At 40.1% G+C, this 12,472-nt stretch overlaps 3 protein-coding genes across 3 annotated transcripts; 1 reads left to right on the top strand and 2 right to left on the bottom strand.

The window, feature by feature from the left end:
* Window positions 1-1,274: 1,274 nt before the first annotated feature.
* Window positions 1,275-5,375, bottom strand: ppp1r7 (protein phosphatase 1, regulatory (inhibitor) subunit 7). Its single transcript, XM_028428151.1, has 10 exons — window positions 5,281-5,375; window positions 4,480-4,575; window positions 4,240-4,295; window positions 3,971-4,036; window positions 3,746-3,876; window positions 3,495-3,657; window positions 3,277-3,393; window positions 3,072-3,176; window positions 2,882-2,968; window positions 1,275-2,246 (listed from the first exon to the last, which is right to left on the bottom strand). The coding sequence occupies exons 1-10, from the start codon at window positions 5,318-5,320 to the stop codon at window positions 2,070-2,072; spliced, it is 1,038 nt and encodes a 345-aa protein (XP_028283952.1). The 5' UTR covers window positions 5,321-5,375; the 3' UTR covers window positions 1,275-2,069.
* A 512-nt stretch (window positions 5,376-5,887) lies between these two features.
* Window positions 5,888-10,307, bottom strand: LOC114450183 (outer dense fiber protein 2-like). Its single transcript, XM_028428150.1, has 16 exons — window positions 10,261-10,307; window positions 9,770-9,941; window positions 9,563-9,686; window positions 9,342-9,473; window positions 9,152-9,226; window positions 8,995-9,066; window positions 8,785-8,901; window positions 8,509-8,694; window positions 8,328-8,437; window positions 8,119-8,254; window positions 7,818-7,928; window positions 7,538-7,642; window positions 6,663-6,763; window positions 6,420-6,582; window positions 6,142-6,267; window positions 5,888-6,061 (listed from the first exon to the last, which is right to left on the bottom strand). The coding sequence occupies exons 2-16, from the start codon at window positions 9,931-9,933 to the stop codon at window positions 5,888-5,890; spliced, it is 1,896 nt and encodes a 631-aa protein (XP_028283951.1). The 5' UTR covers window positions 9,934-9,941; window positions 10,261-10,307.
* A 173-nt stretch (window positions 10,308-10,480) lies between these two features.
* On the top strand, window positions 10,481-11,943 carry ift22 (intraflagellar transport 22 homolog (Chlamydomonas)). The gene is made up of 5 exons (XM_028427960.1): window positions 10,481-10,689; window positions 11,110-11,192; window positions 11,311-11,397; window positions 11,489-11,691; window positions 11,777-11,943. The coding sequence occupies exons 1-5, from the start codon at window positions 10,651-10,653 to the stop codon at window positions 11,923-11,925; spliced, it is 561 nt and encodes a 186-aa protein (XP_028283761.1). The 5' UTR covers window positions 10,481-10,650; the 3' UTR covers window positions 11,926-11,943.
* The last annotated feature ends 529 nt before the right edge of the window (window positions 11,944-12,472 follow it).

Here is a 12,472-nt window from a genome sequence, read left to right as displayed (position 1 = left end):
TCTGATCGGGGTGAATCAGGGGGTTCAGGGACATTTAAGGAGTCATAGTGGGTCTCCTGTAGTGAGGCATGACATGACATGACATTTATTTTAATTCAGTTTGATCCTAAAACTTTATTTTAAAAAAAACTACAGACTTACTTTTTAAGTAGTGTCACTTTATTATTATTATTTGCATAATACATTCAGTTTTAAAACAGCATCAACCACGTCCAAAACCTGAAGAATCAGTTCTCACAACAACAGCAATTAATGCTCCTTCAAGGACCAGTCGGGTTCACCTTATCTTAATTACTGAACTTCACACAAATCTGTTGTGCTGCCTGGCATAAACAAAAGAATATCACTTTACAAAGGGGAGGTGATGATGGCACGGACTTTCTACATCATGAGCTGTTCAAACTATATTTACAAATAGACAAAGTTACACTCCCACTGGCCAATTTGTACAGTCATTTCAGTCCAACTAAAAATAAAATAACATTACATTCACATGAGCAATGCATCTGATATGGGCTCCTAAAATTCTATTTGATTGATGGCTAAGATTACAAATCACGGACAATTTAAAAGCTCTTATTTTGAAAAAGGAACAAATTCTCAGCTTGTGTTCTAAAATACAAACCAACATTTTAATCTCTGATTTTTCTATCCATAAAAAGAGAATTAATATCATCGCAGGCTGTTCAAGGGCCTGTGATAAAACCTCCCTAATGCACTGAAATTTGGTGCTCCTGTCTTGTATTGACATGTGACTGTTTAGCCCTGAGGTGGGGAATCATCTTCATACAAAATATGCATTACTTTTAAATTGTAACAGAGGAAATCAAGTGCACTCAAGCATTATATACAAGAGACTGAAAATGATTTACTTTTGGTTCTAGGTGATCGTCTGACTGTTTGATCTAAGGAACAGTATGGTACATTTTGTCCATAAATACACATCAATTATCAATTATCTTAAAGGCCAAATGTGTCTCTGTAGTGTCTTTATACCAACAGCATGAAATATTTCTCTGCACTGGTTAACACATATGTAAAATTTGTCAAATTTAAATTTCAAAACAATCTACATTTTACTATTTTCAAATAAACATCATGAACAAGAGAACCAAGTCATGTAATTTAAGGTTAAAAAAAATGTCTGATGGTATCACTGCATACTAAACTGAATACTAAACCATGTCAGTTCACACAATAAATGATTTCTACATTCTGAGTGAGTTGTATTTTACTGCAGAGGTAACTCTTGTGAAATGGATTTGGAGAAGGAATAGACAAGGCTGCTGGACATCAAAATATGCCCATCACTGGTAACGACTTCAGTTTATTAAAAGGATACGTCAGTTTAATCAGTAAACGATACGTTTTTCTTAAAATCACTGATGTATGCAAGTGCCAGGTTACTGAGACAGGTGTCAAAATGTCGTCTCAAGCTTAATTTTAGATGCTTCTCTGACTGTCACGTTTTTGTACTTGGATCAGGAAAGATTTTGGGGCGATGAAGCCAAATAAGGAGAATCCTAAAGACTAAAATTATTTAAAACCTAATGTTTTATCTTGGGCTCCCCATTTATTGTTAACTTGTTCTTCTTACTCGCTGTATAGCTTACATGAGCTGCATCATTCTGTACAGTCAAAGGAAACACTCACAAAATCCTTTCAGCATTAAGAACGCCACCCTTTGCTGTAATATGGCAACAGTGCAATTTCATAATGTGATAAATAAGACTGATTTTTCAACTTTTCTGATGGGCACTGCAAGACCAAAAACAACAAAAGTGCAGAGGGAAAATGAGGAAAATGAGTGTAGGGGTGTTTGGACTTTCACAGTTCCACCTTAATAAATAAAAGCTTCCACACAACAGCATAGACCAAAGATTGAACGGGTGCATACATGCATACATGTATGTTAGGTGAGGCATGGGTGAGTGTGATGTTGGAATGTGTACTGTGGTATGGAGTGAGTATGATTCAGTGAGGCCAATGTGTCGTTATCTGTAGGCAGGGCAGGCAAAGGGGGGTGAGGGGAACACTGTGATGTTGGCAGGTGAATCGTACACTGTGGTTTAGAAGCGGATAAAGGTGGCGTCAATCTGGCGGACGCTGGGCAAAGCCAGCATGATCTTTCGCCGGTACTGTGGATCCTTCTGTAGTGGGTTTCTTTCGAGGTACACCGTCTCCAAAGACTTGGCGTTCTTTAACTCATCGAGATCCGACCAATTATCGATCTGATTATCGTTCATCTGAGGACAGATCGAAACAGCCAATAAGACACAAAGATGACAAGTAACTGGTAATTAAGTAATTAAAATAAGGCAAAAATCAATCTAAAAAGCAACTGATCCATTGACTCTGGTGTAAATATTCTTTTACTATTATTCAATTTCATGAATTTCTAATGTCTCTCAAAAATAAACAGTAATCCGAGCATGTGCTTCTATTGCCAGAACCAGAGATGCTCAGGCCAACTGTTAACCTGCCTCTTGGCAAACATCACATCAAACCCCGACTTATGCAGGTGGTGGGCTCACATGATCCTCACATATGAGTATGGTGTTCTGCTGTCAATCAAGTTTGAAAAGTTATACTTATTGATCTAATGTAACATGTTATTAATGGCTTTCTATTAACTAAATAGCCTTAATTACTTGTTGCCCTTTGACAGTCATAGGATAAAAACCTTTAAATCAATAATTCAAAGACAGCTGCATTAAGTGTAGGTGAGCCTGTTCCAGACATCAGCTAACATCAGTGCTGCAGGATAACCTGCCTTTAGATGTTTAAAAGAAAAAAGAAAGTGGCTTGACGTTAACAGACACGTAATTGAAAGACTATCTATTAATTATTATTCTTGTTAAACTTCGCACAGGAGTCGTACCCAGAACTCCTGCAGGTCTGTCAGATGGCTGATGTTTTCAATTTTCTTTATTCGATTGGCTGCAATATCCAGAGTGGTGAGTTTTTTCTGTGGAGGAAAACATGTGTTTTAATGTCATGAAGAAACTCTGTTCTAACATGTTTGCACATATAGACCGCTGTGGTTGCAGCGCTAGATTTCTACAACTTACATTGTTTTCCAAGCCTTCGATGACCTCAACACCATTGTGGCTCAGATAGAGCTCTCTCAGGTTGACAAGGTTCTGCAAACCCTCAATTTTAGTAATCCGATTACTCTGCAAATAAATGTACATGCAAAATCATTAACTGTTATCTCGAAACACACACTCTTCAATTATAGTCTTGTGAAAACATAGAGAATTAGTGCGAGGATACCTGAATGCTTAAAACAGTTAGGTTGTGCAAACCCTCCAGATTCTGAAGCTTAGTTATTTTATTGGTACCAAGAAACAAACTCTGCAAAGATGCAAGTGTATCCAGATTCTCAATGACCTGTGAACAAAGAACAAAACATGTTAAATTGATGTCAAGCTGATGTTACATCTTTTAACTTGTATAAGGTTTAAAACACAAGAGCAGCTTCTGTTTCTCACCCTAATTCGATTGGAGCCCAGCTCCAGCATGTCCAGAGAGGTGAGGTGCTCCAGGTTGGCAATGCTGCTGATTTTATTGTGAAGCAGAAAAAGTTTCTTTATTTGAGTCAGCTGCTCCAAACCCTCCACCTTCCTCAAGAGGTTGAAGGACACGTCGAGCTGTCTGTGGGTCAGCAAAACAGAAATCCCTATTAGATGAAACTACATTCAACACTTGGATTATCAATCAACAAACCTTTGTGCAGACTTACTCCAACTCTTTGAGGTTGTGCAGGTTCTCCAATTTGCGGATTTGATTGTCATAGAGATCTAGCTCCCGCAGAGAGCTCAGACTCTCGAGATTTTCGATCTTCTTGATGAGGTTCTGTCGTAAGGAGAGCGTCTGAAAAAGACAAAGACAAACAGAAATCAATCAACAAATACAAACTACAGCTGTACACAAGCATTTTAGCATAGCATATTGGACCTTTACATACTTTTGCCTTCTGTAGCACCTCCAGTCCTTCAATTTTTCCAATACGACAATGAACAAGATCAACATCCTAAAAAGAATAAAGAACATTCAGCTGTCTGTAAATAGCAGTTCCTACCGTGCAATTCAGCACTTGTCTGTGGATTTACACAGTCACAGAGGTAAAACTGTGACTATATGTTAATCCACATAGCTCGTTACTACCAATGAAATATTAATAATCAAACTGAGTCATTACGGCCGAAGGGTTAATTCAAACAAAACACCTCTGACCTCTTCTTCTGGGTCCAGTGTAATGGTGTCCATGTCAACGGGAGACTCTTCCTTACCTTTAATGAGAGGAAAAATAAATTCCGTTCAATCAGGATAAGGTATTATAATAAAACAGATAAAAAAAGTAATAATCCCCCGATTCACAGTTATGTAATGTAATGTGTAATGACCAGTTGCTATGTGATGCACTTCAGGTCATAATGATGTAACAGCTGACAGATAAAAAAAATACACATTTACTTGTGGTAGCGGGTTGGCTGGGGTCCACATCCCCATTGATACTCTTCCTCCTGGTCTCATCATCACCAGACTCCTCAGACTCACCCCTTCGGTCCACTACAATCAGGCCAGAGGAGGAGAGAGAGAGAGAGAGGTGGAGAGAAGCTTAAAGTTACCACGAACAGGCATGGCTTCTATCTGGTTATGCATCAGTAACACATTTTGATGATGCATTAGTAATATGATACAACGACTTCAACTCTATTTACGGCTAACGCTGATCATTAACTGGATCGTGACAGTGCGTATTTCTGCGCAAACTGAATAAATTATTGGGACTAAACATCTCAGACTTAAATCTGTTAGTATTAACAAACGTGTTGGACACAGCTGTCCAGCTAAGGTTAGCTTACTTACACACACGATTCACACTGACTGCTATAAGCAAGCTAGCAAGCTAGGTAGCTAGGTGGATCACTGTAAACAGTTATACGAGCTAAACCTCGAACAAGAGAAGTGGCATTAAACACAAACGTCCACTTAAAGTTCAACACTGTGAACAACACAGCAACAAAAAGTGATGCAGATACCAAACATCAGGTTGGTTATTGATGGGGCTGACGTTAAATGAATTAGGGCAGCTAACGCCTTGTTGTTAGCCTGTTAGCTAGCAACCCAAGGATGGAGATTTGGTTATTCACAAGTAATACGATTCACCGGGTGCGGTAGTATAAACATAGACAACTTTGTGTAACTAGTTATCAGTTCATCGGGCTAATACAGACATGGTACGGCAGCATCCTCAGATGTTTGGATACTCACCTTCCATTTCTTGAAGCTCTCCAACAGACAGGGAAGCCATGTTTCCTGTAAACACTCCTGACAACCGCTCAGCCAATCCGGTGAATCCACATACGTCTGTCAGACACAAGGGGGCGCTGCCGCCACACACTGAGGCCTAACTGTGCTGTATCTGTCCCTAAATAAAACAGTATTATTTATTGTGACCGCTTATATCCGTTATCGGATCTCACGTTCCTGATTTATATACAGATTTTTTTGTTAAGTCCTAGGACTGTTGTGTTTTAACATCAGGCAGTAACCGCCTTCAGTGTACATTTGACACAGAATAAAGGAAGAAATCAGGCTTGGGCTGCATTCTGAGTCACATTCCTCTACGTTTTTATTTTCGTTACTGCATCTCCCCGCAGCAAGATAAAAAAATTCAAGTTCTTAAGGAAGTAGCACCAACTTTTCACAGTTAAAAATGTGCACATGTGACAATACATCGTAGCACCTTTAAGGACATGAGCCTAATCACCATGAATAAAGTCACAACAACTAAATACAAGACAGGTATCCAAACATAGCCTAAATCATTTTAAATATGTCTAATAAACATTACAGTGCATAAAAAACACATTTTAAATCATTTAAGAAAATACGATGATCCAAAACTTGACGCTTGTAGTCCTTCATCGAACATTGTCTTATAAGAGTTTTTGAGGAAGTCAACATAGTTCTGAATGCTTTGTTTGTGGCTCTCTGATTGGTCCAGGCTGAGCTGAAGGTCCTTCAGACGCACCTCAAACTGCTTCTCTGACTGCAATTGAAAGACATTAACAAATGTGTGAGCTTCAGGCACCGACACATTCATATGAGTTCTATATTTCAGACACTTACAGTGAGCTTGCTTTGGCGAAGAAGCTTCAGGTCGTTATCCCTTCTACTCTTTTCAGCTTCCAGCTCAACAATTTTAGTCTGAAGGGTCGCCTCTCTGGAATGAGCCTGATCTTTGACTTTACTGACCTGATATAAGGACAAATAGTAAAAAAACAAAGTGAGACGTGTCACTTCTGCAGCATAAAACACGACTATAGTAGTCTGTTAAACAATGTACAGACACCTACAAAGAGGTTCTTGACTATGTTGTTTAGTGGGTTTCACCGCCTGGTCTGTACCTGTTGTTTGACATCTGACAGAGCTGCCTCTAGTTGCCGGCTGAGGGCCTGACACTCCGACGATCGCTGATCCAGCTGCCGGTTACTGTAGCCGAGCGCTTCTTCCTGCGATGCCAGGCTGCGTACGAGCTGCAGATTCTCCTGCTGCAGCGTGTCAATTTTCCTACAAACATGACATATCCTAAGTAATCAAATGCTGAGATCGGTGAAAGTGAGAGAAACTTTTTATATCTGCCCTCATACCTTTGGAGAGAATTCTGTTTTTCTTGTAGCTTTAAATTTGCTTCATGAACAGATCCTTTCATCTCCACAGATGATCTCAGTTGTTTATTTTGAGTCTCCATCTGCATGTGGAAAATGTAAAATTCAGAACTGCCTGCAGTGGATACCAGTGAGCTAGAAAGCATGTCACATGCAAAAAATGAGACTCATGCCTAATTTAGTGCTATGTGTTAGACACCAATTCAATATTTCTGGTAGAAACATTTTGGTGACCGAAAAGGACTCGAACACAATAACACACGGGTACAGACAGTTCAGATCTAAATGTTGCACTGCAATCACAGAAGTTGTTTGATCACAAACTCACAACAGGACCAAACAGCATGACAGCACGACATGGGGATGTGCTACCACCTAGTGGTCAGAGTTAGGAAAAGAAAGGCATTTCACAATCTCTGACCACAACAGCTCGCCTTGCACACCTTAACCTGCAGTTGCCTAATGGACTCTGACTTTTCTGAGCACTTCCTCTCTGAGCGTTGCAGGTTCTCCTGGCAATCGAAGAGACCCTGCTCTGCTGCGCTCAGTAACTCGGGGTAAGCGCTCAGCTCGTCCACACGCCCCTGAAGCTCCTGCCTCACCTGGGTGCCAGGTGAGGACAGAAGAGCGAGGTGGTAGGAAAAAGACACAATAAATAGACACAATATTAACCTAAAGATGTCTGTGACAGGTCTACGTGTGACATATGTAAAAAGTCTAGCTGTGCACTGAATGAACATGCTGAGCTGGGCATATTTCAAATAAGTTCAAATGCAGAGTTAGTTAACACATTTGTTATTAACAGAGGCAAGATAAATAAAGCTGGTAGTCATGCATGTTTGTGCAGTGTGGTCTACCTTCTCCACTTCTGTCTCTTTTCCATCTCGCATCCGTTCAGTCTCTCTTATAAGAGCTGCATATTTTATCTTTAGATCATCTATCTCAGCTTGAAGTTCTGCAACCTGAGGAGGGAAAACACTGATGATTAACACAAATCCTGTCAAGACCTCTCCACAAGAGAAACCACTGACTCAAATATGACGACGAACGATATGTAAGGGTTATTATTAGATGACTGACAAATTGAAAGTCCGTTCAGACCTTATTATCTTGCTGTTAGTCAATGAAAGTAAACACCTGATATTGACACTCTTCTGCTTGATGTTTCCTCTCCTCAGAGACAAGCTTCTCCTCCACGAGAGCAGACTCACATTCAGAAAGCTGCTGCTCCAACTGAGCGACAGATGCCTGCAACCACAACAGAAATCAAGATATTAGAGGTAGACAGACAATATGCAGCAGAATGATTTCTGAAATAAGTTGGAGGTGTACAAAAATGTACCTCCTCCAATGTGGTTTCCATCAAAACATTCTACATAAAAACTAAATAGTGGTGTTTATTTATGTTTGGTAAACTAATGACACCTTCACCTCATACCTTGAGTGTTGCATTATTAACGTTGAGGGCTCCGTTGTCAGTGGTGAGTTTTTCAACACGTTGCATTACAGTGTCATTAGCCGCAGCCAGCTCGTCCTTCTCCATCTGCAGCCTCACAGTCATATCTGCAATTTGACTTCATTGGAGAGGCACACTTAGCACTTAAAATCTGTGCATATTGATTTGTGTGTAGTAGAGGAAAAACCAACCTCTTCAAGAAGTTGATGTGAGCGACCAGTTTGTCCTTCTCATCTGACATTTCCTCCTTCTGCTGTCTCCTGGAGTCTCTTTCTGATTGGGCTTTGGCCAGCATAGTGTCCTGAGAAGAATAAGATCCTAAACTATGACAGTGTATTTAAAAAAACAAAAATCCTTCTTTTAAATTTATACCTTTTCTTTTAACTGTGCATAGCATTTTTCAACAGCAGCTTCAAATCTCTCGGCCCGATGTTTCTGAGCTCGCGTGGCTTTCTTGAGGGCCTCTTTGTCCTGTTTGGCTGTCTCAGACAGAGCGGTCATGGACTCTTTCAGCTCGTCAATCTCCATCTTCTGTTCAGTTATTGTTCTCTCAAGAGTCTAAAAAACAAAATCAGACCCATAAATGTACAATATAATTCCACCCATCACTTTGTCTAGAGAGCAACAGGCTGATAACATGTTTTGTACCCGTAACTGTACAGTCAGACGATTGTTCTCGGCTTCTTTGTTGCGCAGCTGCCCCTGCAGGTGAGCCCGAGCTGCCTCCACAGACTTGGTCACTTGAACCGTACTTCTTATGTTCTCCTGTGGAAGCCAACGTGCACATACGATTTAAATACGGTACAAGAATTTTATAATCTGCACTAACGTTAGTGAGGAAACCTCCGCCGTGCTTACCTGCTCTTCTCTCCGCTGATCCATCAGTTCCTCAACTCTCCTTTCAGTCTCACTCAAATCTCTTTTTAAATGCTTGGGCAGAAAAAAGCACAATCATTCAACTGCATGCAGCTGTATTAAAATATTCCATTGTGTCTTTACATCATGAAACACTTACCTCATTTGCACTTTCTGCCTGTGTGATCTTCTTTAGTAAGATGTTAATCTGCTGGTCTGCATCAATTCGATCGGCCTGAATGAAAAATACACATAAGAACAGAACTTCACATCTTCCCTGGAGCTGTTTGAATACAAATGTTTTACTGTCCTAAAGCCTTATACACTGTAACATAAAATTAATAACTAACCTCTGCATCTTGGAGCTGCTTCAGTTTCTGTCGCACAGATTTGTTTATGCGTCTAAAATCCTCCAACTTCTCCAGCAGAAGTCCTCTCTGTCTTGCAATCTGCCTCTTATCTTTGGTAGAGTGTCGTGAATTCTTAATTGACAGAGAAAAATGTTAAAATGCTGCAAAGGGACTGCCAGATAATACACAACATTTTAATCAAAGAACTGCAGCAAACATACAGCAAACTCATCTTCCATGGTATCCTTAAAAGACACAAGCTGTATTGCTGCAGAGTTAGCAGCTGCTTCAGCATCCACCAGTATTTTGAAGAAGGGGCTTTTTCCACCGGCAATGTCGGTGTGACTAAATAAAGAACAGGAAACAAAGACTGTGGTTACTGTGACCCTGTAATGACCGTCTACATACAGTGTATCGTGAGACCTCACCAGGTGATGTCAGACTCTGGGGTCCTTGTCCGGATACTGCTGCGGGTCCTGCTCCTTCTCCCTGGATCATGACTGCTCTCAAGGTCTCCACGACTCAGAGGAAGATCCTCCCCGGGCGTGCTGAAACCAAGGGAGGGACTTTGGAGTTCATCCTCTGGAGACATCTCCCTCACTACCAACACAACGGATTTGAGTCAGTGTTAAACATGCAAACAAGAGGACATGAAGTCCACACAGACATTACTGTTATAATTATTGTTGTGACACTGTATGGCCTGGCTTGAATGGCAGCGTAAGCTGACTAATCTTCCTCCATAGCAACAGACAAGGTTAAGTGTCTGCTAAGGTTTATACTAAAAACAGCAACCAATTCGTTACTTCTATTAACCCAAGCTTCATAGTAAACACGTAAGTTTTCATCAGAACTAATAGAGCGAATACATAACAATAACTTTACAAACTATTCCTTTGAAAAAGTAAATATTACTCACGCCTTCGCTTTGTGTCTGTTGTGAGGTGACCCTACTCCAAACTGAAGAAACGCCTCTTGTGTCTTTGAACCGGATTGGTTAATTTAGATGCGACGTAATGACGCAGCCGGAAATGCTTGTCTCCGATTTGTTATTCCGGGGAAAAATAGGCGGAACTAAGTTTGACTGGAGTTACGAGCAGCCAATGGAAACACTGCAACCATAGAAACGAGCAGGAAGTTTACTGCCACGACTAAAGCTGCTAAACCATCAACATACGAAGACGATTGTGCCTATAACATTGTTGTTTATTATTGTTTACGCAGGCACCAAAGCGTGTCTTGCTAATAGTGGTAAAGCTTAGCATCGAAGTTAGCTAGCTAGCTTCAGTCGGGCTTCTGCTCTGTGGAAATGTTCAAGGCAAAAATACTATTGGTTGGTCCCAATGAAGTGAGTAAATGCAGTTTATTGTGTTATTTTAACTAGTGGTAGATATAATTAACAGTTGCGTTAGCCATATTAGCTCATATTGCAGCAACCGATTAGAAACCGATAACCTTAGTTAATTAGTTCACCTCTAATCATACACCTGAAACGAGCAACTGTGGAAAATGAACAGTAGTAGTGAAATTATCTTAAAAGATAAACAGTCACTCTTACACTATCACCGCCTTCAGAGAAGGTGTTGAACAAACAAAAGCTATCTAACAGGCGACTTTATAATAGACACTCCATCTACATTTATGTTTATTTATGTTATTTGCCTGTAAACCCACCTAATGTTGCAAAATCAGTGAATAATAAAGCCACTTTACATTTCTGTGGATACTGTTGCTGGCATTGTTACCAATGTGGTTGATTGTGTTTCAGAGTGGGAAAACAGTTCTTGCAAATTTTCTCTCAGACACAACAGAAAATGTGGGAGGTGAATATAGACCCACTCAAGGAGTCAGGTACAGACACTGCATCCACTTTTCACATGATACCTCAATTTATCAAAATGCTCACAGTTTAGTATAAGAGGGATCATGTAAAAAAAAAACACTCATAAATGACTTCTACTCTTTGAAGGATATTGGAATTTGAATCACATCTTGACAGCAGTGGCGACAACAACACATATGAGGTTGAACTCTGGGACTGTTCAGGGGATTTCAAGTACGGTAAACATTGAAAGAACAGTTATAGAGACTTAGATGTTCTTTTTACATTTAACAGATGCAGACACAGTATATTCTCCTTCACACAGATTTGAATCATGCTGGCCGGCACTCATGAAGGACTCCAGCGGAGTGGTGATCCTTTTTAACCCCGACATTCCAAGTCACCTCAAAGAAATTGAGACATGGCATTCCATGTTCATCTCCTCTCAGGGTCTTCAGGACAACCAGTGTCTACTCATAGCTCACCACAAGCCAGGCAGCGGAGTAGAGGAGGGACGGCTGCCTTTAGGTATCCTCAGTACAGTCCTCACAATGATGTTGTATGAGTGACTGCACTATGTCTGGCCTTAACATTCATATTTGTTTTGATGTAGCGTCACATTTGAACCGACTTCCTCTTATTCACTCCAACCTGGAAGAGGAGCCAGAGGATGTGAGGCAAGCTTTTTGCAGATACCTGGGAAATGTTGTAAAAGCAATGTCAGAGAATCAAGAACGGGAGGAGATGTCCATCATCGCATAGAAGGAAAATAATCAACAAATGCAGCTTTACGAAAACATATTAGCACATTTTACTAATTGTCCATCTTTTTTTGTGTCAATAAGCTTTTCAGGAAAGCTTCCAATTCTATTGCAAACTTTCTTACAGTTGTGTGTTTGTTTTTCAGTGTTTTAGTTTTGCCTTTTCTTCTTTTGTCTTTTGTGAATAAAATACGAAAATACAAAATGTCTCGATTTTTTTGACATTATAAATATATACATGCATTTTTATTTACTTTATAACACTCTTGCATTGGTTGACAAATTTGCCTTGTGAATGTTACAGGACACTTATCATTGATAAGTACAGGGAGCATTCATAAATGCTCTAAACGGTAAATCTAAATGTACTTATCCATCAACAACACTAGAAAAAAATGACAGGGTGTGAAGTGTAAATATTTTGTATATAGGCGTAGGTAGCTGGCTGTATTCGCCCCTTGCTGCTTCCCAGCTTCGCCCTCTAGTTCCAAATATGGTCACTCCTGGCTCCAAAATTTCAAGATGGCGAGCAGGAAGTAAGAAAATCG

This window comes from Parambassis ranga, chromosome 17 (assembly GCF_900634625.1).
Source record: "Parambassis ranga chromosome 17, fParRan2.1, whole genome shotgun sequence".
NCBI classification, from domain to species: Eukaryota; Metazoa; Chordata; class Actinopteri; family Ambassidae; genus Parambassis; species Parambassis ranga.
This window is presented reverse-complemented; position numbering and strand designations above follow the sequence as displayed.

Coding starts and splice junctions, on each gene's coding strand:
- LOC114450183 (XM_028428150.1), bottom strand. CDS start 9,933: ATGTCTCCAGAGGATGAACTCCAAAGTCCCTCCCTTGGTTTCAGCACG. Junction 9,067..9,151: donor AGGCAGAAAGTGCAAATGAG/GTAAGTGTTTCA, acceptor TTTCTGCCCAAG/CATTTAAAAAGAGATTTGAG. Junction 8,695..8,784: donor GTCTGACTGTACAGTTACGG/GTACAAAACATG, acceptor TTTGTTTTTTAG/ACTCTTGAGAGAACAATAAC.
- ift22 (XM_028427960.1), top strand. CDS start 10,651: ATGTTCAAGGCAAAAATACTATTGGTTGGTCCCAATGAA. Junction 10,690..11,109: donor TATTGGTTGGTCCCAATGAA/GTGAGTAAATGC, acceptor ATTGTGTTTCAG/AGTGGGAAAACAGTTCTTGC. Junction 11,398..11,488: donor GACTGTTCAGGGGATTTCAA/GTACGGTAAACA, acceptor TCCTTCACACAG/ATTTGAATCATGCTGGCCGG.
- ppp1r7 (XM_028428151.1), bottom strand. CDS start 5,320: ATGGCTTCCCTGTCTGTTGGAGAGCTTCAAGAAATGGAAG. Junction 4,037..4,239: donor CACTGGACCCAGAAGAAGAG/GTCAGAGGTGTT, acceptor TATTCTTTTTAG/GATGTTGATCTTGTTCATTG. Junction 3,177..3,276: donor TAACTGTTTTAAGCATTCAG/GTATCCTCGCAC, acceptor ATTTATTTGCAG/AGTAATCGGATTACTAAAAT.